This window comes from Lactuca sativa, chromosome 6 (genome assembly GCF_002870075.4).
Source record: "Lactuca sativa cultivar Salinas chromosome 6, Lsat_Salinas_v11, whole genome shotgun sequence".
NCBI classification, from domain to species: Eukaryota; Viridiplantae; Streptophyta; class Magnoliopsida; order Asterales; family Asteraceae; genus Lactuca; species Lactuca sativa.
Genome location: NC_056628.2, coordinates 38,811,948 through 38,835,735, shown reverse-complemented (window position 1 = coordinate 38,835,735; position 23,788 = coordinate 38,811,948). Strand labels below are relative to the sequence as shown.

Sequence of the window (23,788 nt, the reverse complement as noted above, 5' to 3'; positions counted from 1 at the left end):
TTACCATTGTACGCTACTTTTTGAGTACAATATTGAGGGTATGTATTTTGTTGCCTCGACAACCACCAACACGTCTGGTCATTGACCGTTGACCTTTGATCAGTTTAACTTTTGGTCAAACTTTGTAAAATTAAGCTATAGACTTAGGTTTGACCTTTGATTGTAATCTAGTCGGTTTGCATTGTTGATACGTTCGAGTACGCATGGTGTATTGGTTAAACTCTATAATTTAGGTGATTTCTCTCACTATACTATGTGTAGCATTATATGTCTGGTGTTGTAGGTTGGATAATTACTGTCTGGGTACAATTGTATGTTTAAGCTGGTTAGTCTATTTGCTTGTTATGTGTTTAGATCCTAGGGGAAGTTGGATATAAGCCTTCAGGCCCATTGGAATTGTAGTTGTAAGTTCAATAGGTCTTTAGGATGATGACCTTGTACCTATTAGCATATTGAGGTGTTGAATATGAGCTGATGATGGCTGGAAGTTCAATACATTTTTGGGATGATGACTTTGTGCTTATAGGTACATTATGGCTAGAAGTTCAATAGATTTTTGGGATGATGACTTTGTGCTTATAGGTACACTGAAATGTTCACTATGAGCCTTATTTGTATGCATTGTTTTATGTGATATATATATATATATATATATATATATATATATATATATATATATATATATATATATATATATATATATATATATATATATATATATATATATGCAAACGGGACGATGGTTACATCCTATGCCCCCAAAATTCATCCGTTCCCCCGTCCCCGAAATCTCCAACCTTCCCGCCCCGCCCCCGAATTCCTGGATTACCCCGTCCTTGTTTCTCCCGCCCCGATGATTTTGGATTGTCTTTTTTTGCGCTAAAAGTTCTTTTTTGGGCTAAACGAAACTATTTTTTGGATAAAAAAATAGTTATTTATAACAAAATTTTACATGTTAAAAACAAAAATATTATACTAAAAACTTAAAATCATGATTTTTGCTAATTTTGACAGCTCAAAATTATTATTATATTTATATAAATAATGTAGCCATTAAAAAAAAACATTTAAATTGTTTTGTTCTTATTTGGATGCCTATATTTATAATGCCTCGAGTTTATAATGAGATAAATATAGATTTGCCCCCAACTGAGTTGCCAAACATACAGCGATCTACCTGTGCTGTTACGCAAAAAAAGCAGTTGTACTCATTCCATGATCGATCATTGGAGTCGACGACGCTAGTTTGGTCACACTTACGTTGTTGATTCGACTTCTAATTCACTCGATCTTCCGCTCTGTATCCCCATGGACGGACTTCGTAAACAGCAGGTTTTCTGATATGTGCAATTCCCGAATTTGTTTGACCACAATTCATGATAATTTAATACCTAGGGCGATGTTACCATGTATTTATTTCAATTTAAAATCAATATAAGAATTTCCTGTGTGATTTTGTATCATAATTTGGCTTAATTGATGAATTAGTTGGTGGTTGAGTGGATTGAACATCTTAGAATTACTTTCTGAACGCTGTTTGGGTTGGATTTAGGTGTCGCTGCGTGGTTCGAGTGCGAAAGAGATCACTAGGGACGCCTTACTTGAAAAGGTTACGCAAGAGAGGGAATTTCGCAATTACATGCGTCGAGCTTCCGCAGCTTCACTTTTTATTCAGGTTTTTATACTTCCTTCCAAAATAAGAGCTACATGCTGTCTTTGAGGATTGAACTTGTTACTTTACTGATTGAAATTAATTGAATTTTTTACTTTCGAGAAGAATCTGATGGCTTCTCCATTATACCCAAGAACTAAACAATTGGTAAAGTGAATGACTTGTCAAATATTGTGTAGAGGGTTTGGAGACGCTATGCTTCAACAAAGATGGCAGCTGCAAATCTTCGAGAAGAGTGGCAGGAGATGCTTAATAGTCATCCAGTTCCTATGAGCAGAGCTTGGATTTCCAACAACCTATTGAAACCTTTTCTTTTCTTCATTACAACTTTAGCAACTGGACGTCAAAAGTTTGAAGATAGAGATGTAGAATGTATGCAGATCTGCTTCAAAATTCTTTTGGAGAGCATAAATTCCAGTGGTATGCTATGCTTTTTCTCTACTTAAACATCAGATTCTTAAACGCATTATAGCACACTTTTTGTGTCTACCACTTTTTATCATTTCTATGATTTTAAATACTTTTGAACTGATTCACAAATCCTTAATTCAAGCTTTCGTTTTAAAGATCCACAGAGAAACTTCTGCTCCCTTGCCACATCTAGCATTGAAGAGAGAAGAACATGGACATATCAAGCAAAGAAGTTGATTTCCTTATGTCTACTCATTCTTTCAGAATGTGATTACTCATATCAAGGGGGACACCAATACATTGCTCTTACATCTATGGCAATGCGGTTTGTTGTTAGCTTGACTGATCTGAAAGGATGGAAAACTCTTGATGATGTCACTCTTCAAGAAGCACATACATCAGTGAAAGATCTAGTATCATACATGTGCAGTGAGAAAAGTCGGCTTTACATTTCCATCAGAAGATACATTAGTAGATTGGAAGTTCCTCTTTCTTCAACTGCTGGACACACACATACACATACACATACAGATGACAGATTCTTGATTACTGCAAGTGCAATCACTTTAGCACTGAGACCCTTCAATAGTGGCAACATGAATATGAAAGAAAATGGTCTCCAAGATTTGCAGTTTGCTGTTGAGCAATATTGTGTGCTTCTGTTCACAATTCCTTGGTTTACACAACGTCTGCCAGCTGTACTCTTATCTGCTATAAAGCATAAATCCATCTTGTCACCTTGCTTCATGCAAATATTGGTAATCCTTGTAAACTTACATACTTTAGCACAACTTTTTCTTCATCAATAATACTGCATTCATTTATTTAATACATAAAGCATGAGAGAAGCTGATCAACCTTTGGCAGGTGATGGCAGATATCAAAAGAGAGAGTTTTTGATGAGATTTCAAAGTTGAATAATTTGGAACAGAGTTCAACTCCGAACGTGTTGCCTCCTGTTGGTTGGACACTTGCAAACTTTATTTCTCTTGCAACAGGTGTAGACAACAACTCCAAAGATTCTGGAAGATTCACTCAAGATCTAGACTTTTCATCTTACCTTCATGTTGTCATCATTCTTGCTGAAAATTTATTAACTTGGTTCGAGGGAGTCGAATGGAATCAGAATCAGAATCAGAATCAGAATCAGTCACTTCAATCCAACATGTCATACAAAGATCTACTCAACCCCGTTTGTCAACAATGGCATTTAATGAAGTTATTGACTTTGGAAAATGATTCATATGAATTGACAGATGTTGCATATTATTATTCCTGTATGCTAAGAATATTCACAATCCTCGATCCAGTTGTTGGATCAATGCCTATTCTCAATATGCTCTCATTCACCCCTGGATTTCTTTCAAATCTCTGGGAATCACTCGAAAACTCCTTCTTCCCTAAATCAAAATCCACCCCTGATGCTAACTTCAACATTACTGAAGACTCAAGGGATAGAAATAGAATCTCCAAGAAAAAGAAAAAGGGATTATCCAAAAATGGAAGCACTAAATGGGCCAATGTGTTAAACAAAATCACTGGAAAATCCCAAGGAGATATAGACAACACAGAGTCTGTTAACAACATTATCACTCAAATTGATGACTCTTCTGATGTATGGGATATTGAGCCTTTTAGAAAAGGTCCTGAAGGCTTAACAACTGATTCTTCTCATTTACTCCATCTTTTCTCTGCTGTTTATGCACACCTTTTGCTTGTTCTTGATGACATAGAATTCTATGAAAAACAGGTAATCCTAATCCTAATACTAAATTACTAATATACCCTTCTCTTATGTTACTTTGTATTTATGAATTTGGTGTTTGTGTAGGTTCCATTTACACTAGAGCAACAGAGAAGAATCGCATCAATGCTGAATACATTAGTGTATAACACTTTGTCTTACAACATTACATGGAATAATCGTCCATTAATGGATGCTTCTGTTCGATGTCTACATTTGTTATATGAAAGAGATTGTAGACACGAGTTTTGTCCCCATGAACTTTGGCTTTCTCCAGCTAAAAAAAATCGTCCACCAATTGCAGTTGCTGCAAGAACTCATGAAGTTCTTCTATCAACCAATCTAAGATCATCTGATGATTCATTCCCCATTTCAAGTATGCACTCTGTTATCACCACAACCCCACATGTTTTTCCATTTGAAGAAAGGTAAAATCGAGTAATTTGAAGTTGATATGATCATATGAATATGATTAACAATGTTTGATTGTTTGGATATTAGAGTTGAGATGTTTAGAGAACTGATTGGAATGGATAAAGTTTCTAGAAGAATGGCTGGTGAAATCATAGGACCTGGCCCACAAGCTGTTGAGGTAGTAATCAGGCGTAGTCATATCGTTGAAGATGGATTCCAACAATTGAATTGTCTTGGGTCAAGATTAAAGTCAAGCATACACGTGTCATTTGTTAGTGAATGTGGTCTACCTGAAGCTGGATTAGATTATGGTGGTTTATCAAAAGAGTTTCTAACAGACATAGCAAAAGCTGCTTTTGCTCCTGAGTTAGTTTGCTGACATGGAATTTTTTTTTTTTTTTTTTTTATAAACCTTAACAAACTTTATTAAATCATTATTTTTTTTTTTTTTGTTAAAGTTATGGATTATTCAGCCAGACATCAACTTCAGACAGACTTCTGATTCCAAATTCGGTTGCAAGATCCATGGATAATGGCATACAAATGATTGAATTTGTTGGAAGAGTTGTTGGAAAAGCACTTTATGAAGGAATATTACTGGATTATTCTTTCTCCCATGTTTTTGTTCAAAAGCTTTTAGGTCGTTACAGCTTTATTGATGAGCTGTCAGCTTTGGATCCTGAACTTTACAAGAATCTTATGTATGTCAAGGTAAAGCATCTATTTTAAAAAATCCGGGGAAGGGTAAAATCGTAAATAACTTATTATAATTCGTTCTTGTTTTCTTCTTGATATATTATTGCAGCATTATGATGGTGATGTGAAGGATCTGTGTCTAGATTTTACAGTTACTGAAGAGTTACCTGGAAAACGACATGTTGTAGAGCTGAAAGCCGGGGGTAAAGACGTCATTGTCACAAATGATAATAAGTTGCAGTATATATATGCTATGGCAGATTATAAACTTAACCGACAGGTAAAATGACCTTTTTACCCTTTCATTCCAAAAAAAAAAAAAAACAAATTTCACTATAAGATATTTGATGCTGCTGATTATTTTACAGGTATTGCCACTTTCAAATGCGTTTTATAGAGGATTGACAGATCTTATATCCCCATCTTGGTTGAAATTGTTTAATGCCAGTGAATTTAATCAGGTATTAAGTATTTGCTTAAATTGATTTGTCTTAATTTTTTTTTTTAATTAAATCAACTAAAGTTTTTAATATTTAAAAAAAAAAAAAAAAGCTTCTTTCTGGTGGGAACCATGACATTGATGTTGATGATTTGAGGAATAACACACGGTACACTGGTGGTTACACTGAAGGAAGTCGGACAGTTAAGCTCTTTTGGGAGGTATGCGTAAATTACATTTCTGGTCCCTGTAGTTTTAAATTTCTGGAATTACACTTTTGTTCCTTTCACTTTTTAATTTGCAAGAAGGAAATAAGCAAGTAAGCAACACACTTTTGGTTCCTATAGTTTTAATTTTCCGGAATTACATTTTTGGTCCCTGTAGTTTTTAGTTTTCATGAATTACATTTATGGTCCCTGTAGTTTTAATTTTCCAAAATTCCAACTTTTGATTCGTGTAGTTTTTAATTTGCATAAATTACATATTTGGCCCTGTAGTTTTAAATTTACGAAGTTACACTTTTGGTACGTGTTCTTTTTAATTTGCAAGAAGGAAATAAGCAACAGACACTTTTGGTCCCTGTAGTTTTAATTATCCGGAATTACATTTTCGGTCCCTGAAGTTTTTGGATTGCATGAATTACATGTCCAGTCCCTGTAATTTTAATTTTCCGAAATTACACTTTTGGTCCGTGTAGTTTTAATTTGCAAGAAATGAGCGACTTACACTTTTAGTCTCTATAGTTTGCAATGTTCTGCACTCTAGGTCCAGGTTTTGGTATTTTTTTTTTTTACAAAAACACTTAATTACAGTTTGGGTCCCTGTGATTTTTATAATTACTTATTATTTGTTTTTAGAAGTATGTCATCTCTCTTTCAAATTACACAAGTAATCTTACATACCAACATTTTATATAATTTTATTCATTCAAATCACCACTAGTTTTTATTATTGGTAAAGAAATGTAAGTACATTGCTACTAGGGGTAAAAAAGTAAATTGCATTGTTATTTTTTGTGTTATTAATGACATTTTTACTTGAGTCAGGTAATAAGAGAATTTGAGCCAAAAGAAAGGTGTCTGTTAATGAAATTTGTGACAAGTTGTTCTCGGGCTCCATTGCTTGGGTTTAAACACTTGCAGCCAAGTTTTACAATCCACAAGGTATATTTTTTAATAAAATTATAATCTTTTATTAATTAATTATGAATATGAACTTTTATTTTTAATAAGAGAAAGATTTTAATTAATATAGGTTGCATGTGATTTACCACTTTGGGCATCATTTGGAGGACAAGATGTTGATCGTCTTCCATCAGCTTCAACATGCTATAATACTCTCAAGGTATTTTAAAAATAAAATATTTTTATTTTATTAAGGTGATGATAATATTTTTAATTTAATTTAATAATATGCAGCTTCCAACTTACAAAAGATCAAGCACATTAAGAACAAAGCTACTATATGCCATTAATTCCAATGCAGGATTTGAACTTTCATAAATCACTTAAACAGTGTGTGCATTACTTAGGTAAGCCTCTATATACATTTTTTTTTTTTTTTGCATATTTCATGAATATGATTTATAACATGTTTCTTTATTTTTTATTTTTAAATTTCTAGATAGGATTACTTGATGGATAGTAAGTCAAGGGGATGATGTATGTGATTCACTTATAAATTATTGATGTAAAGTTTATCCAACATGTTAAAGGTTTGTGTATGATGTATATGAATTAAAATTGTATTTTGTAGTATGATTGGTGATTTTATACGAGTGCCTAGGGGATTTTAGTGTCACATGTCAACGTCATTTTTGGTGTAATTGGAATTTATGAGTGTCAATGAGATTTAGATAATCCACAATTTTTGTTATTTGATCAAACTTAAACGAAATGGTATTGAATTTAACCATTTATTTACTTCTAAATTCGTCGTGTTGTTTAATGACACTACATAGATTGGTTCTCTCCATGGATTATTTCCAAGTTTTCAGTGGAATATATATTATTTAATAAATTGTAATCAATAGATTCACTTTGAAAAGTACTAGAGGTCCATTAAAAAAAATGTAGTGGAAGATGTTCAATGCAGTTTGAGTATGGGACTAGATGTCCTATTGACTTTGATATTGATATGCCTAAGAGACTGAGTTTGATTCACTTAGCAACTATCAAACAAAATTGATTCAATCAACAACTATCAAAAACAATTTAAAACAATTGATTCAATAAGCAACTGTCAAACAACTATTGAACTTTTTTTTAAATTATATTTAATGTTGATGTCCTATATTGACAACTTTAATCTCATTTTTTGTTTCTATCTCCAAGAAAAATGTTGGATATTGATATTAGGTTTGATTTGTAAAAAAAAAAAAACCTTATTTATGTTAAATCAGTCTAAATTTAAGATAGTCGGTCATAATTAAAAAAAAAAAAAAGAAATTGTTTCAGGACCTTGGTATATGAAAGATGTTTTTATTACCATTCTAGAAAATTTTGATAACTTGTTGGCAAAATGCAAATTTTCCTCAACATTGGTGTTACTAATAATTTGGGATGAACATCGGTTTGGAAGCAAACCGAGAACCAAAAAACAGGAAACCGATATAGTGAGAAATTGAGAACCGAAAATCGAACTGAATACCTTGGTTCCAGTTCTGATTCGGTTCCATTTTTTTTTTTTTATTTTTGAAACAAATTTGTGATTGTCAATGGGAGATAATATTATATTTTAGTAATATTTACAAAAATGTTTGCATTTATTATAAAACAATCTTAAATAGAAAGTGTCAAATTTATTGTGACACTTGGTACTTTATAATAAATTCAAAGTTTGAGGGTTGAACATAAAACTAATATTTAATGTTATTAGATTGTTTCATTAGTGATGCCAATTCCTTGGTAGTTGTTACATGAAACTTTGTTAATTTTCAACTTTAATACGTTGACACGGAATAATATTGTATTAAAAATGATATGATCGCTAATCAAATATATTAAGTAATTAAGTATGTTTTTTCAAGCTTAATAATACCGTTTTGGCATTTTTTTTTTCAATGGACAAGGCTGTCTATTTTTTTTTACGCTTGTTTATTTAAGTAGTGCTCAACATGCATATTCTTTATTGTTTTCACATATTTATATGATATCTTCACCAAAGTTCTTTCTTGATTTTGCTGACTTGTTATAAAAGTTAAGGGTAGGCGATTAGGATACTATCTTCTTTTTATTTAATTGATTTAACCAACAAGTCAACAACAACAGTGGTCTAGTATCATACAAATGGGGTTAGAAGAGATAAGATGGTTAGATAGAGACTGTTTTCGTAAAAGACATTCAATAAAAGGCTAACGACGCAGCTTGTTGTCCGTTTGCTTTCCATCGATATGTATTGACCTATATGTTTATAACTCAAATTTAAATTTTATTTAAATAAATAAATAAAACGAGATAAAATGTAATAATAATAATATTATAAACTGTATTTCTCTGCATACTATCCATACATATAAAACGTTACCTGACTTTGATCTCTGCTTAACAGATCCCTACATATCAAATACTATAAATATTCGTAGGTGATAAGGTGGGTTTGTTTATATATGTGGGTTTGTTTATATATTTAGTGAGAAATTAAATCATTCTACATTTTGTTTTTATTTTTCTTCCTATATATTTAAAATGATGATAAGTGTATAAATTTAACATTCCAATCAAATTTAAAGACACTTGTCTCCATCTAAAATAGACAGGAGAATAGTAGGAATAAAAAAAAATAGAAAGATATTTAATTTCTCATATTTACCACATTTAATCTCTTATGTAATTTGTTTATATTTTTTCTATATATTAGATTTAATAGTTTGGAAAAGAAACTTATGAACCTTAAGAGTAAATGGTGAAGACAATGCTCACATCCATTTTTCTAACATGTCAATAGTCCATTTTTTGACCGTTGGCGAACGGTTAATATGTAAAAAAATAAATAATAAATAACTTTTTTTATTTTACATATAAATACACATACAAACATATTTTTAACCACACAATCTTTTCTCATCTTCATTCTATTTTCAATTTAAAAAAAAAAAAAAAAAAAAAAAAAAAAAAAACCACTTTTCCTTTCAACCAAATATGGAGCGAAAGTCGAACACGCCGCCTTTATACACAAACACATCCATCCCGATGATTTCACACAATACAGAAGTTATATAAACATGCTCAACTCAAACTCACTCCCAATGTAGTTTCCTACATCCCCTTACATGCAGCAAAACCCAAATCTTCAACATAACCCTTTTAGTGCTTTCACTTCCATGCAACAAAATCACCACCCACACAACTACCACCAGAAATTGTTCCTGAAAGACAAGCGGGAGGCAGTCGGAAAGGAAAAGGGAAAAGGAAAGGGAATGTAGTTGCAGATACGGAAGAAGATCCTCTACTATGGTGGACACCGGAGGAGGAGTATGCTTTGGCGGTGTCGTGGTGCGAGACTTCAAAGAATCCAACCGTAGGAAATGATATGCAAAGAGTTGGGTTTTAGGAAGTCATGCTCGACAAATTTCACACGCTTATGAAGAAACAACCATATCGCAATATCGATATGCTTAGTAGCAAGTGGACTCCGAGCAGTCATCGGTGCACCAAGTTTAACGGGATTTTCATGAGATTGGAATTGCAAAGGCAAATTGGTGCGAAATGATTTTGATGTTTACAAAGCCGCAAGGGAACAATATCAAGTGGAAATGGTGCGCTTTCAAGTTTGAAAAAATATGGGAGATTGTTAGACTAGATCCAAAATGGAAAGACGCTAATATCGGGGAAGGCACAATCAAAGATGTCTCATAATTCTAGTTCATTTGATGTTTCCGATGCACGAACGAACATCGACCTCAACGCCGACACGGATGATATCCCCGAAGACATCGAAGAGACCCCCCCCCTCCCACGTCTACCGATCGGACACGACAAAGCGAAACGTGTCCTACGTCGCGTGAACGAAATTGATAGAAGGGCACAAGAGTTGGCGGAAATGAAAGCAAAATTCGACCAACACAATCCGATCGCCCAACAAAATGTTGATGTGCAACGTGAGCACTTGAAGTTTCTTCCTAAACAAGCGGAGAAATATCAAATTGCGAAAGATTTAGCAATTCTCCATACTAGCGAAACAAGAAACAAATATGGTACCGCGGGAAGCGCTAGTGCTCTGAAAGATGAATGAGAAAAATCGAAAGACAATATGTGGATGACTAGTTGATCCTGTTTTAGTTTTTAGGACAATTGTTTTTTTTTTTTTGGTGTGTAATGCTTTTTTTACGAAAAGAAAGTAAAAAAAAAAATGATACATAGAAAGTTAAAAATGTTATAACAAGTTGTCAATTTCTTCAATTTCGTGTTATAATACCATTTTGACATGACATATTAGGGACGTCTTTTTTTGGATGTGATAACACTCCTTAACTACTTGTTCACACCTATTAATCTAATCAAATTATTTATAATATAATATCATAATGATATATAACTGATTTTGAAATCATTTATTAAAATTTTGAAGAACTAACTTCTACCTGTTTCTATAATTAATGTTTTCAAATATTATTTTATTAATTTCCTTTTGAACAATAATTTCATAACATTGCTTCAATTCTTACAGATTTCTTATATACTAATTTCATAGGTATACTAAAAAGAAAAAAAAAATGTCTAATTGTATAAATCACCTTTCACAACATAGTAAAAAATTAATTAAATCATCAAAATAAACATCAATTTTGCAGATGACATCTGTGAAATTACAAGCTATGTGCAAAACGATGACGTTATATATTTGATTATTCCCCAAAGAAGGCCAACATACTAAAACGAAAAATATAATGGTTATATGTCGAAGGAATGAAAAGAACAAGATAATGGTTGTATGTGGGATTAAATAATGAGGTGCCATTGTGGCATAGTTTTAATCTAAAAAAAAAATGTGAATGTTATAGGACAGTTGTGGTAGGGTTCTATTTCAAGTCTTTTGGTCCCATGGATCTCTAAAACATAAACAACATAAATAAATAAATAAAAAAGTTTAAAATCAAATAAAAAGCTTAAGTATGTTTGTCAAATTATTGTATAGAAACATTCAAAGTGAGGGTTTAAGTTGAAACTAATATGTGATGTTATTGGGTTGGCTCGTGAGTAATGAGTAATTTCAACTTTAATATGTTGACACGGTATAGTATTGTATTAAATGATATATTGCTACTTGCTAGTCAAATATATAAGTAATTAAGTATAAGTATGTTTGTTCAAACTTAATAATTGATATTTTGGCCTTTTTATTCAGTCGTTAAGGACAAGGTTGTATTTTTTATGTTTGTTGTTTAGTTAAGAGAGGCATTAATCATGCCCAACATGCATCGTTTCTTTATTGTTTTCAAATTTTTATATGATATCTTGACAACTTTTTCCTGATTTTCCTGGCTTATTGCTAAAGTTATGGGTAGATGATTACGATAGATCTCTTATTTATTTAAGTCGTTCCATATTTTATTTTTTGGGCTGTGTATTAGACTTAATAGTTTGGAAATGAAACTTATTTGCAAACATTTATTAGAGTTTAGAAAAATTAACTTCCGTATGTTTTAATGTTTTTGAATATCATTATATTAAATTCTTTTTGAATGATAATTTGTTAATCTTAATTTTAAGTATGAGTTATTTACCAAAATAACATTAAATGTGAGTTATTTACTAAAATGACCAAGAAGAATAGACTTTCAGGTATTTAAAACTAAACACTTAACAACTTCATGATTACACTTTTTTTTTTTAACATAGGACAAATGTTTTAACACTCCGTTTTAGAATGATTGACATGTTATTTATTATTATTATTTTTTTTCGTAAGCACTAGGTACAAGAAATAATTGAAACCAAGGATGGGGTGTGGATCCTCATGGGGGATTTTAACGCTGTTCGTAGACCTGAGGAGAGGTTTAACTCTGTTTTTTGCCAAAGAACTGCCCGTGATTTCAACGAGTTCATCAGGGACTCTGGATTAATGGAGCCAAAGATGGGAGGATTTCGTTTTACTTGTTTCAGGGATGCCGATGCAAAGCTAAGTAAGCTGGACTGCTTCCTTCACAGCCCCTGTTTCCTTGACATTGCCTCTAATGTTACAGTCACAACATTACCTAGAGAACTATCGGACCATTGCCCGATTCTTCTATCAAACAGTAGACGAAATTTTGGCAGACCCCCGTTTAAATTGTTCAGTTCTTGGATGCTTAGAGACGGATTTGAAAAGGCATTCATCACCAGCTGGAACAACTTTGTGGGTTTTGGTACACCAGACCAATACCTAGCTGCCAAGCTAAAACATGTCAAGAAGGGTATTAAGGAATGGAGGGCTACTGATCATCCAAAAGAGGAAGTGGAGCTACGTAATCATAAACTTGTTGTCGAAAGATTAGATCATGAGGCAGAAAAGAGAAACCTTACAGAAGTGGAGCTTGAGAAAAGAAGAGATAGCTTTAAGAAGGTGGTGGAAATAGAGAAATTCAAGGCGTTAGACATCAAACAGAAATCACGAATCAAATGGGCTGTTGACGGTGATGAGAACACCAGATTTTTTCATGGGTATGTGAACAGCAACAACAGGAAAAATGGGATTGATGGTATTATGATAAATGGGAACTGGTGTACTGATCCGAGTCTGATCAAGATGGAGGCTTTCACTTTTTTTGCTGAAAAATTTAAGGAGAGATGGCCTTCCAGACCGAAACTTGTTAGCAGACATTTCAAGCAGATCCTCCAGACTGACAATGAGCTGCTTGAAACCCCTTTTACCCTCCAAGAAATAAAAGAAGCGGTCTGGGATTGTGGTAATGAGAAGGCCCCAGGACCAGATGGCTTTTCGTTCAAATTCTATAAAAAATATTGGGATGTACTGTTAGGTGACATAGCTGCGGTGGTAAAACATTTCGAGAGGCATGGGAAGATTGATCAATCGTGTAATTCCTCTTTTATATCCCTGGTTCCTAAAATCAAGGACCCGTCCTTTCTCAGTGACTATCGACCCATAAGTCTCATAGGCTCCATCTATAAAATCATTTCCAAGCTTCTAGCAAGAAGGCTCAAGAAGGTACTGGGAAATTGTATAGATGAGGTACAATCTGCTTATGTGGAGGGGCGAAATATACTTGATGGTCCGCTTGTTGTCAATGAGGTGTGCTCGTGGGCCAAGGCGTCGAAGAAGAAGGTGTTGCTATTCAAGGCCGACTTTAACAAAGCATTTGATTCTATTAATTGGGGGTTTTTGGATGCAAATATGAAATCAATGGGCTTTGGAGACATATGGAGAGGATGGATTAAAGGGTGTCTGGAATCTGCAAAATCATCAATACTCATCAATGGTTGCCCGACGGATGAATTCCCCATCACAAAGGGTGTCCGACAAGGAGACCCGCTATCCCCATTTCTCTTCATCATTGCTATGGAGGGACTATCGGTATCTATGAGGGCAGCCTGTGAACGAGGTGTTTTTAATGGAATTAAAATTCCAAATGGAGGGCCGGTCATATCTCATCTACTATACGCGGATGATGCGTTATTTCTTGGTGAGTGGTCGGAGGATAATATCAAAAATCTGTCGAGAATTCTTCATTGCTTTCATGTTGCATCGGGCTTAAAGGTGAATTTCAACAAATCACGAGTATTTGGAGTCGGTGTAAGCACGCATGAGGTTACAAGGCGTGCAAGACCTCTCGGGTGTGAACCGGCAAAACTACCCTTCAACTATTTGGGGGTACCAGTAGGGGCAAACATGAACCTTATTAAACATTGGAGTCCCGTTATTGATAAGTTTCATGCGAAACTATCGAAATGGAAGTCCAAAACTCTCTCATTCGGGGGCCGGCTGACCTTGGTGCAATCGGTGTTAGGGAATTTGCCCACATATTTTCTTTCTTTATTTGTTGCACCTCAAGGGGTGATTGACAAACTAGAAAGCATTAGAAGGCAGTTTCTGTGGGGAAATTCTGGAGACAAAAGGAAGATCCACTGGGTCGCATGGGATATTGTTACTGCATCTAAAGAGGTTGGGGGTCTAGGCGTGGGAACGATCAAATCTTTGAATATCTCCTTAATGGTTAAGTGGTGGTGGAGATTGAGGACTGGAGCATCAACAATTTGGGCTGCGGTTATTAAGGGTATACATAATTTGAACTCAAAACCAGATGACTATTATGCTAATAATAGACTACCAGGTACTTGGAAAAATATTGTCGGGGTATGTAAAGAGCTGAGAAAAAAGAACATAGCATCTGAGGACATCTTGTGTAAACAAACAAATTCTGCAGTTGAATCTTGGACATGTAGGCTAACTTCGGATGGCATCTTTGCTGTCAATGCGCTACGAAAAATGTGGGATAGGAGTTTACCTATCTCTGGGAGGAAATTCGAATGGATTCGTGAAATTCCAGTAAAGGTGGTTTGCTTTATATGGAGGGCATGGATGGGAAAAATTCCAACAAAGTTAGCACTAGTAAAACGTGGGGTATCAGTGGGAGATATAAAATGTAGTCTTTGTGATGAATGGGAGGAAGATTCGGATCATGATTGATTGGGTGTGAATATGCAACTGAAGTACTGAGTTGGATCTTTAAATGGTGCGGTGTGATGATGCCCCCAATAAGAACCGTGGTCGAGTTGCTGGATTTTGCCAACAATTGGTCGAATAATCAAAGCAAAAGGAGGTTGCTCTTGGGGATTTGTTATGGTGTTCTTTGGGGTATTTGGAAACAAAGAAATGATAGAGTGTTTCATAATTCCAAGACTCCCCCAGCTAAATGTGCTGATATCATTCAGTCCACATTGTTCTTGTGGATGAAAAATAGGAAGGAAAACTCTAATATGGTGTGGCATAATTGGTGTAGTAATCCATTTTCATGTTTGTAATCTGTCAATTTAAATTCTTCTACTTGTACTCACTCTGCAGCTTCTAGTTACTTGCTAGATGTCTGTTTATCTATTTATTTTATTTGCCAGTTCAAAAAAAAAAAACTAGGTATATCACCAACCTGTAATGGAGTTTTCATCTACGAATAAAGTTGATAAACATATTATGACAAAGTTTGTATTTTATCAAGCACAACAAATATTACAATTCAATCATATGAAAATCATAAATGACATGACTTTTTTTTTAAACAACTGAAAGATTATATTAACACATTAACAAAAGCTAATGAAAAAAAAAAGGTTACAAAAGATTAGACATAATAGGGCTTTGTAACCACGACACCCAGCTAGAGCTAAAATTGAGCTTCTTATTCCTATACACAAACCAAGAGAACTGTTGGTGATTTGTTATCATCAATGTTATTTTAGTGTAATAGAGATTACTTTTGTTGACTAAAAATGATCTTCATAAATATTAAACAAGTAAGGAAGGTGTGGAGTTGACACTTGTTTAAGTTTGATCAAATATTAAAGTATACTGTCATTTAGGGGTGAAGCCCCTGAACGAACGGGGGTCCGGGGGCAGCGCCCCTGGGAGCGGGGTCCAAGGGGCGGCAGCCCCTGGCGGGGTCCAAGGGGCAAAGCCCCTGGCTTTGAATTTTTGACCCGGTTTTGACTTTGAATTAATCTTTATATAAAACCCGGATTTATGACAGTTTTTACTGTTGAGAAAAACTGTTATACGACAGTTTTTCGGATAAGGCAGGTTTATAACCAATTTTAGCCACTTTTCTGGTACTCACGAAATTACACCATCTCAATCTCTCTTTCTTTTCTCTATGATTTTATCTGAGTCTTGTCCAATTGAGGATTTGGAAGTACCACCCAAATACTTCGATTTGAAAGTGATTATCACGATTCTCAGATTTCCAAGTGCCACTAAACCATATTTCTAACAAGAACGAGTGCAAGTCCAAAACCACATTGTCATAATAATAGCTTCTAACGCCATACATTTTATATTCGATAACTAGAATGTATCAATCCAAGTTACCATGTCTTCCACATCTACAAAAATCACAAGTAAATCATACCATATTCATGTGAAAGCCCACAAAATCGAAGCCATTTGACAAGTGATAAAAATGTGGGAATCGGTTCCAAGTTAGTAAAAGCCTTTACCCGAGATAAGCTAGCTAGATAATTCATTTGAGAAGTTATGGAAATGGTTTGAGTTCCAATGGATCATCTAAGAAAAAGTCTAATTTTTCTTTAGAGTTAGAGAGTTACATAATCCGTGTAAGATAATCCTTGACTATTCACTCAGTCATGGGTTGTAATGCCCTACAAGGTGAAAAACGTGAGTTTTGATACTTAAAGTTAATGTACTTTGGGTTGTTTGCTTCCAAACCTTTCTAATTAACCTTATGAATACATTAAGACTATCATCTTTGATTATTATATTAACCTAACTTATTTCCTTCATAGTCTAGTGCTTAAGATTACTTAATGCTTCAAGAGCTTGACGAAGCACACATGAAGATATCAAACTCTCAAATCAAGTCATAAACTTTATTTAATTTAATGGATTCATCTAGGTTGTTACTTAATGAGTTCCATTCATGTTAAGACCTTAACAACATGTTTGAACATCTACTTAGCATTCACTTCAGTTATTGATCAATAATTTTCCAAGCTAATATGAGAGATTCAAATCATTAAAATCATTGTTTATTAAAATGCTCATACTTTCTTCCAAGTGGCATTTCCATCAGCCTTGCATCTAGATTTCATTTTATATATTCAAATGATGAATTTAAACTAGGTCATTGATATATAATGGGATTTGAAACTACTTAAACATAATCAATTGCAAATCTAGGTTCAAATTCCTCACTCTAAATCATGAGACTCTAACATTGATTTAACACTTCAATCAAGATCAAATAAGGTTGTTATACTTGAGTTATGATTAATCTAGTTAAATTTGAATTCAAAGACATAATACTAACCAGATAAGCTATCACTTCTTTAGATTAAGCTTAATTTTTCATTTTATCCCAATTATTCCCATATCTAGGGTTTATGAACTCCAAATTCTTCATGTCGTCAAATCAAACAATAACGAAGAACATTGTTGCTAGATTAGAACATACATAATATTTGCAACTTTGGAACACATAGCAATCCATAATTTAACCTAGAATCTCGAATTTGAGAATAACCTAAGCCCTAGGCTAATAAAATGGAGAGTATAACTTGAGATTTATCTCTTAAAAACCTCCAATGTTGAGTTAAACAACTAATCTTCAAATTACACTTCAAACTTGCTTTAATTATGCTTCCATCATCAAAAACTCTCTCTCTCTCTCTCTCTCTCTCTCTATATATATATATATATATATATATATATATATATATATATATATATATATATATATATATATATATATATATAATCGTTTCAAGTAAAATGTAAAGGGGAAATTAAAAGTGAAAGATCTCGACTTTGTTCCTTTAACCCTTCTTAACCTTTCATTGTTTGACTACCAAAAGACTTGGAATTTGACTAGTAGTTATTTATTTACATTATAAGTCATTCTCTATCTAGTTATTAACAAACATGGTCCTATGATGGTTTTCAACAAGTTAAATAAGGAGTAAGCTTAGACGACGCGGTACGGGTCCAACGAGAAGCAACGGGGGTGAGATGGCACCCCTCAACGGCGTTATGACACGGGGAACACCGCCCCCTACTCATTGTTGCTCATCGAGAGTGGATCTCGTGGCCATAGCGACTTGATGCAACGAGCAAATTTAAAACGTTTAATAACGTTTAAATTGCAACGGTTATTAAAAAAAATTAACTATTAAAAAAACATTTATATCCTATAAATACCTACAATTTTATAAAAAAATTCACACATTTTCTCTTCTCCTCTCTACATATTATCAATTATCTTCAAAAAAAATATGGATCCTTTCGACTCGTCCGATGATTCAGATGACGATATTTTTTTTAGGATGATGTATCATTATTACACTACCGACCTGCTACAACCAGACCCAGCCCCGCTACTAACAAGACGTGCGATGTTAAACAGAAATCGTGAGGAAGGACACGAACATCTATATCGCGATTACTTTGCGAATAATTGTGTATACGGGGCGAAGGACTTCAAAAGAAGATTTCGTTTGAGTAGGGATGTGTTCTTACGAATCGCCAACGCCTTGGAAAGCTGGTATCGCTTCTTTACTATACTTTTATACAAAATAAATAAAAATGTGCTACATGTTTCTTTAATTTTACAACATATGCAATATATTTTTAAACTGTAGTTTATTTATGTTTAGGTACGAATTTTTTCAATTAAGATATGATGCTAGAGGTAGACGAGGGTTTACAACGTTGCAGAATGTGTTGCGGCCATTCGTTTGATGACTATGGGGGAGTCACCCGACACCATGGACGACTATATGAGAATGTCCGAAAGAACCGCAATAGAGAGTTTGTATACATTGTCAAGGGGTGTTGTTGAAACTTTTGGAGACGTGTATTTACGGAAACCTTCGTTGCATGATTTGCAAGAATTGTATGCGGCGCATGAAGAACGCCATGGGTTTCCTGGAATGATAGGAAGCATTGATTGCACACACTGGAAATGGAAAAATTGTCCGGTAGCATGGAAAGGGCAATACGCAAGTGGTTATCACGGATCACCTTCGTTGGTGTTAGAGGCTGTCGCTTCTCAAGATTTATGGATTTGGCATGCATTTTTTGGGGTTGCAAGTACCAACAACGACGTCAACGTTCTTGATCAGTCGCCAATATTCGACGATCTTTTGAATGGAAAAGCCCCGGATGCTCCTTTCACGGTAAATGGAAACGAATACAAATATGGGTATTACCTTACAGATGAAATATATCCTCAGTATTCCACATTCGTGAAGGCATTCCGCCACTGGGTAGAAGAACGAGACAAATTTTTTAAGAGAAGACAAGAAGGAGCACGTAAGGATGTGGAACGTGCTTTTGGAGTGCTGAAGGCGAAGTGACATATAGTCGAACATGCAGCACGACCATTGGACTTAGAAACTTTACGATATATCATGTATGCATGTATCATAATGCATAACATGGTAGTAGAAGATAAAGGGAGAAATATTGCACACTATATCCCAACAGAGCCCAGACACGTTCAGTTTCAACCAGGAACAGCAGATTATTTGCATCGCGTTGTTGACATTCAGGATGCAAATAAACACAGACAACTTCGAAAGGATTTGACGAATTATATATTCTATGTTAACAATAACGATAACGAATAGCGTTGTCTTTTTTTTTTTTGAATTTGGATGTTATTTCTTTTTTTGTTTTTGGATATTATGTGTAATTTAGTCTTTATGTTAATTTTAATCTTTAAAAAATTTTAATTGTTTTTTATAATTTTTAAACATTATGTTTTATTTATTATTTATATTTAAAAAAATATTTGTATCAATTTAAAAAAAAATCAAAATAAATAAAAAATAAATTATAAAATGGGAAAAAAAAGTAAAAAAAAAATGAAATAATAAAAAAAAGAAAAATAAAAATATTTATTTTCAAAAAGTTGGTGTTGCATCTTGTTGCCCATTTCTCCACTTGGTGTCATAACACCATTAGCTTAGGTGACATGTGAGGTGGCACAACTTAGTGTTGCACCTTGTTGCCCATACCCAATGCTCTTTATTTTTCATTTTTATCCCGATTATTCCCATTTCTAAAATTAGGCACCTCTTAATTATTAATTAATAAAAATCATAATTTTTTATTCTTAATTTTTAATTAAGATTATTATTCATTCAATTAATTAACTGTTTATTTGTTCTTTTTTTTTCTAAATACTTTCATTAAAAAGACGAAAATTCTAATCTTAAAATATAGGTGTTACAGATAACATAATGATACTTGTTGTTTCAACCTCAACCTAACATTTTTGTTCTTAATCAACTCGAACTACTTTATTTCCTTCAATTATGAATCGTATATCCTTCATTTCCTCGTGAAAAACATATCTTTATATCTTTGTAGACTTAGTTAAATATATAATACGTAATTTTAGTTTATTTCAAATTCAGTTCTGTAATCGACCAATTATGATTCAACCTTACAAAAAAACTTGTCAAATCCAAAAATAAAATATTTTCCAACATGCAAAGCCGACACATATTAAATGAAATTCCACTAATAACGATATACTTATAGAGATTACGATTTACAAAAAGAAAAAAAAAAAAAAAAAAAAAAAAGCTAACACGTTACAAATAAAAATCAAATGATTTCATACTTGAGCCATATCACTAATACCTTATTCAAACTAATACATTATTCAAAGACACAAGACGATTAACATCATAAAGTTAACACAAACACCACATAAATATCTACAAACAACAACAAAATGTTTTTAGTAAAATCGTCTAATTGTATCCAACCTACCACTGAAAAACAGTTGACTTTTGGTCAAACCTTCAACGCATTAAAAGCTGGAATGCTTCATTATCTGTTTCAATTTCATACTCATATCCAAGCTCATTTGCAACACCCCGAAACTCATTTAATTCACTTGAACAAACCTGAATCCCAACCAAAACATTCGCCCCCATTTCTCCCTTTTCACATTTATTAAAAAAAAAAAAAAAGCATTAGAATCACCATTCAGTCATTCACCACACCAACATCAAAACTCAAAAGGGCAAAATCGGAATAAAAAGATATTTTATCAAACCTGTGCTCGGTAATGAAACAAGCTAATATTCCATCGCGGACTAAACCCATGCAAAAATTTCATCAATGCCCCTGGCCTCTCCGGAAAAACAAACCGACATAGTAGCTCATTTTCCACATTAGTTCTCCCTCCCATCTGGAAACCAAGGGTATTTTAGTCTTTTTTTCATTTATTTATAAAACTCAAACAATCAGATAAAAAAAATAAAGTATGTTGCTATTATTACGTATTACCAGATGTCGTAAATGATCCTTAACCATGTCATTATTTGTAAATTCCATAGTTTTTAATTCATATGATTCCATTCTCTCCACCATTGCTTGAAGCTCAAACTTTGTATGTAGCCCCACACTATATAACAATCATATGTCAAAATATAAATTTAAATTTTTCTCAAATTAAAAAAAAAAAAAAAATCTTTAACCTGTATAGAACTAAAGCTTGTTTCTCTCCAGCATCATATCGATACTTGAACTCAGTAATATTCATCGACCCTATCTGCCACCACAAATTTTTTTTTAATAAAAAAAAAAAAGAAACAATATTTCGTTATTTAGTTATTAGTTAATTACCAGTTCACAAAACTGTTTGAAGCTTCCGGGTTCTTCCGGAAGGAAAGTTGCAAGAACAGCCTCCCGTTGCCTACCAACATTTGCAAGCTCTGTCACCAACCTTAATCTATCAAAATTCATGTTGGCCCCACTTGTTATTGCAACAACATTAATATCTTTAAGGTTATAATATTTGCAATAGGCTTCAGCTCCAGCAAGTGCAAGAGCCCCTGCTGGTTCTAGAATACTCCTTTTCTCCTCAAACATATCCTACATCACAAATTTTTAAAAAAATTCAAAAAACATTAAAAAGATCATAAACTTCTAATTGTGGTATGAAATTCAAAGATACTGACTTTTATGGATGCACAAATGGCATCACGGGTGACAAGAACAACTCCATCTATTAACTCTCTGCATAAACGAAAAGTTTCTACACCAACTTCTTTAACAGCAACACCATCTGCAAAACCTCCAACTTGGTCAAGCATTATGCGTTGACCATGGTGTAATGATAACGCCATTGCGTTTGCATCAGCTGGCTCTACACCAATGATTCGTACCTATTAAAAAGATTTCAGAGAATGAGAATTTTTTTTCATTTGTATGAGATTTAGGGTTTTGGTTTTACCTCTGGTGAAACTCTTTTCACATACGCGGCTATACCTGCAATTAAACCGCCACCACCTACAGGGACAAAAATGGCGTGAATTGGACCTTGCATTTGTCTCACAATCTCCATTCCTACAGTTCCTTGGCCCATTATGATATCTGGATGGTCAAAAGGGGGGATGAAGGTTCTTTTTTCGTTTTTGCCTCTTTTTTTCGCGTATGCTTGTGCTTCATCGTATGAATCGCCTTCAAGAACAACTGTTGCGCCTAATCTTTTGACAGATTCCCACTAAATGGAGCATTCGACAATGGTGGAATCAGTGGGGATTAGAAGGTGAAAACAATATGAAGAAAGAAAACAGAGAAGAAAATGGAACCTTGATTCGAGGTGTGGTTACTGGCATTACAATCACTGCATCACAGCCTAGTGTTTTCGCTGCTAATGCAACTCCTTGAGCATGATTTCCTGCTGATGAACAGATGACTCCTTGTGATAATTGTTCTTTTGGGAGTTTTGCCATCATGTTATATGCTCCACGAAGCTTGAATGAGAAAACCTGAAGCATAAATCACAAATCATCAATTCAGTATGCTAAACTAGAAACTTTCAATATGAACAGATGAATAGCATAAATAAGAAATGTTTGTGAAAGTTTATTTTGACTAATTTGAATTGAAATATGTGCGAAATCGTGTTTAGATGTGTGCTTACAGGTTGAAGATCTTCTCGTTTAAGCCAGATGTTGACACCTAATCGTTCTGAAAGCTTAGGGGCGAGCGATAACGGAGATTCAATTGCAACGTCGTAAACTCGATTCGAAGACAAAATATTCGTCAAATACTCCATTTCACTCAAAGCACCATTACCTTCCTCCACCTTATGGTCCGGAACAGCGCCCAACAGGCCTGATTCGTACTGCAATGAAGACGGAGACACTCGAAGCAACGGCGGTGGTTGTTCTCGGGTCCGCAACACCGCAGTCGTTGACCTCGCCTCCTTTGTTAACAAATCGATATCCGCCTTTGATTTGGACATGGTGGCGGAGACGGAAGGTCTCCTTCTCCTGGTCGTGTTAACATTTTGCAATATGACGCCATTGGTGGGGATTTTGACGTAAGGAGTGAAACACAAGGCTTCCATTTGAGCTCTGGTTAGGTTTCCGGTGGCGGAATGCGGTGGTGTTGGCAGTGGAGACGAAGTCGGAGGCGGGGGAAGAAAAAGCTGATGGTTTCGACTTTCGACGCACCGAATGGACACCGAGGGTTCCTGGATTTTGTAAAGGGGACATGTGGGTGATGGTGGAGCCAATAAGATGTTGACACGTGAGATGGCTGTTGAAAGACGACTAGCCGCCGGTGTTTTCTTTATGTTTCACGAACTTATTAAATTTAAAGTTTGTCATGAACTGTGGGCTAGCCTAAGTAATTAATGGGCTAAACGAGGCCCACATTCTAATCATGATATTAAAAATCAAGATTTTTATATGATTAGTAAAGAATAATTTAGAATGTGACT

The 23,788-nt window shown here is 34.1% G+C and overlaps 3 protein-coding genes across 3 annotated transcripts; 2 read left to right on the top strand and 1 right to left on the bottom strand.

Moving 5' to 3' along the window:
* The first annotated feature begins 1,124 nt into the window (after positions 1 to 1,124).
* LOC111894088 (E3 ubiquitin-protein ligase UPL7) lies at positions 1,125 to 7,251 on the top strand. Its single transcript, XM_023890161.3, has 15 exons — positions 1,125 to 1,332; positions 1,553 to 1,675; positions 1,852 to 2,092; positions 2,240 to 2,841; positions 2,961 to 3,833; positions 3,915 to 4,255; positions 4,329 to 4,607; positions 4,700 to 4,952; positions 5,047 to 5,217; positions 5,306 to 5,398; positions 5,490 to 5,597; positions 6,423 to 6,539; positions 6,631 to 6,720; positions 6,795 to 6,907; positions 7,000 to 7,251. Exons 1-14 carry the CDS (start codon positions 1,309 to 1,311, stop codon positions 6,876 to 6,878), a joined length of 3,399 nt encoding a protein of 1,132 aa, XP_023745929.1. The 5' UTR covers positions 1,125 to 1,308; the 3' UTR covers positions 6,879 to 6,907; positions 7,000 to 7,251.
* An 11,531-nt stretch (positions 7,252 to 18,782) lies between these two features.
* Positions 18,783 to 19,394, top strand: LOC128126775 (uncharacterized). Its single transcript, XM_052764885.1, has one exon. The coding sequence runs from the start codon at positions 18,783 to 18,785 to the stop codon at positions 19,392 to 19,394; it is 612 nt and encodes a 203-aa protein (XP_052620845.1).
* A 1,252-nt stretch (positions 19,395 to 20,646) lies between these two features.
* Positions 20,647 to 23,537, bottom strand: LOC111894073 (threonine dehydratase 1 biosynthetic, chloroplastic). The gene is made up of 9 exons (XM_023890146.3): positions 22,985 to 23,537; positions 22,650 to 22,829; positions 22,292 to 22,561; positions 22,017 to 22,223; positions 21,682 to 21,930; positions 21,534 to 21,607; positions 21,343 to 21,460; positions 21,110 to 21,244; positions 20,647 to 20,993 (listed from the first exon to the last, which is right to left on the bottom strand). The coding sequence occupies exons 1-9, from the start codon at positions 23,411 to 23,413 to the stop codon at positions 20,853 to 20,855; spliced, it is 1,803 nt and encodes a 600-aa protein (XP_023745914.1). The 5' UTR covers positions 23,414 to 23,537; the 3' UTR covers positions 20,647 to 20,852.
* Between the last annotated feature and the right edge of the window lie 251 nt (positions 23,538 to 23,788).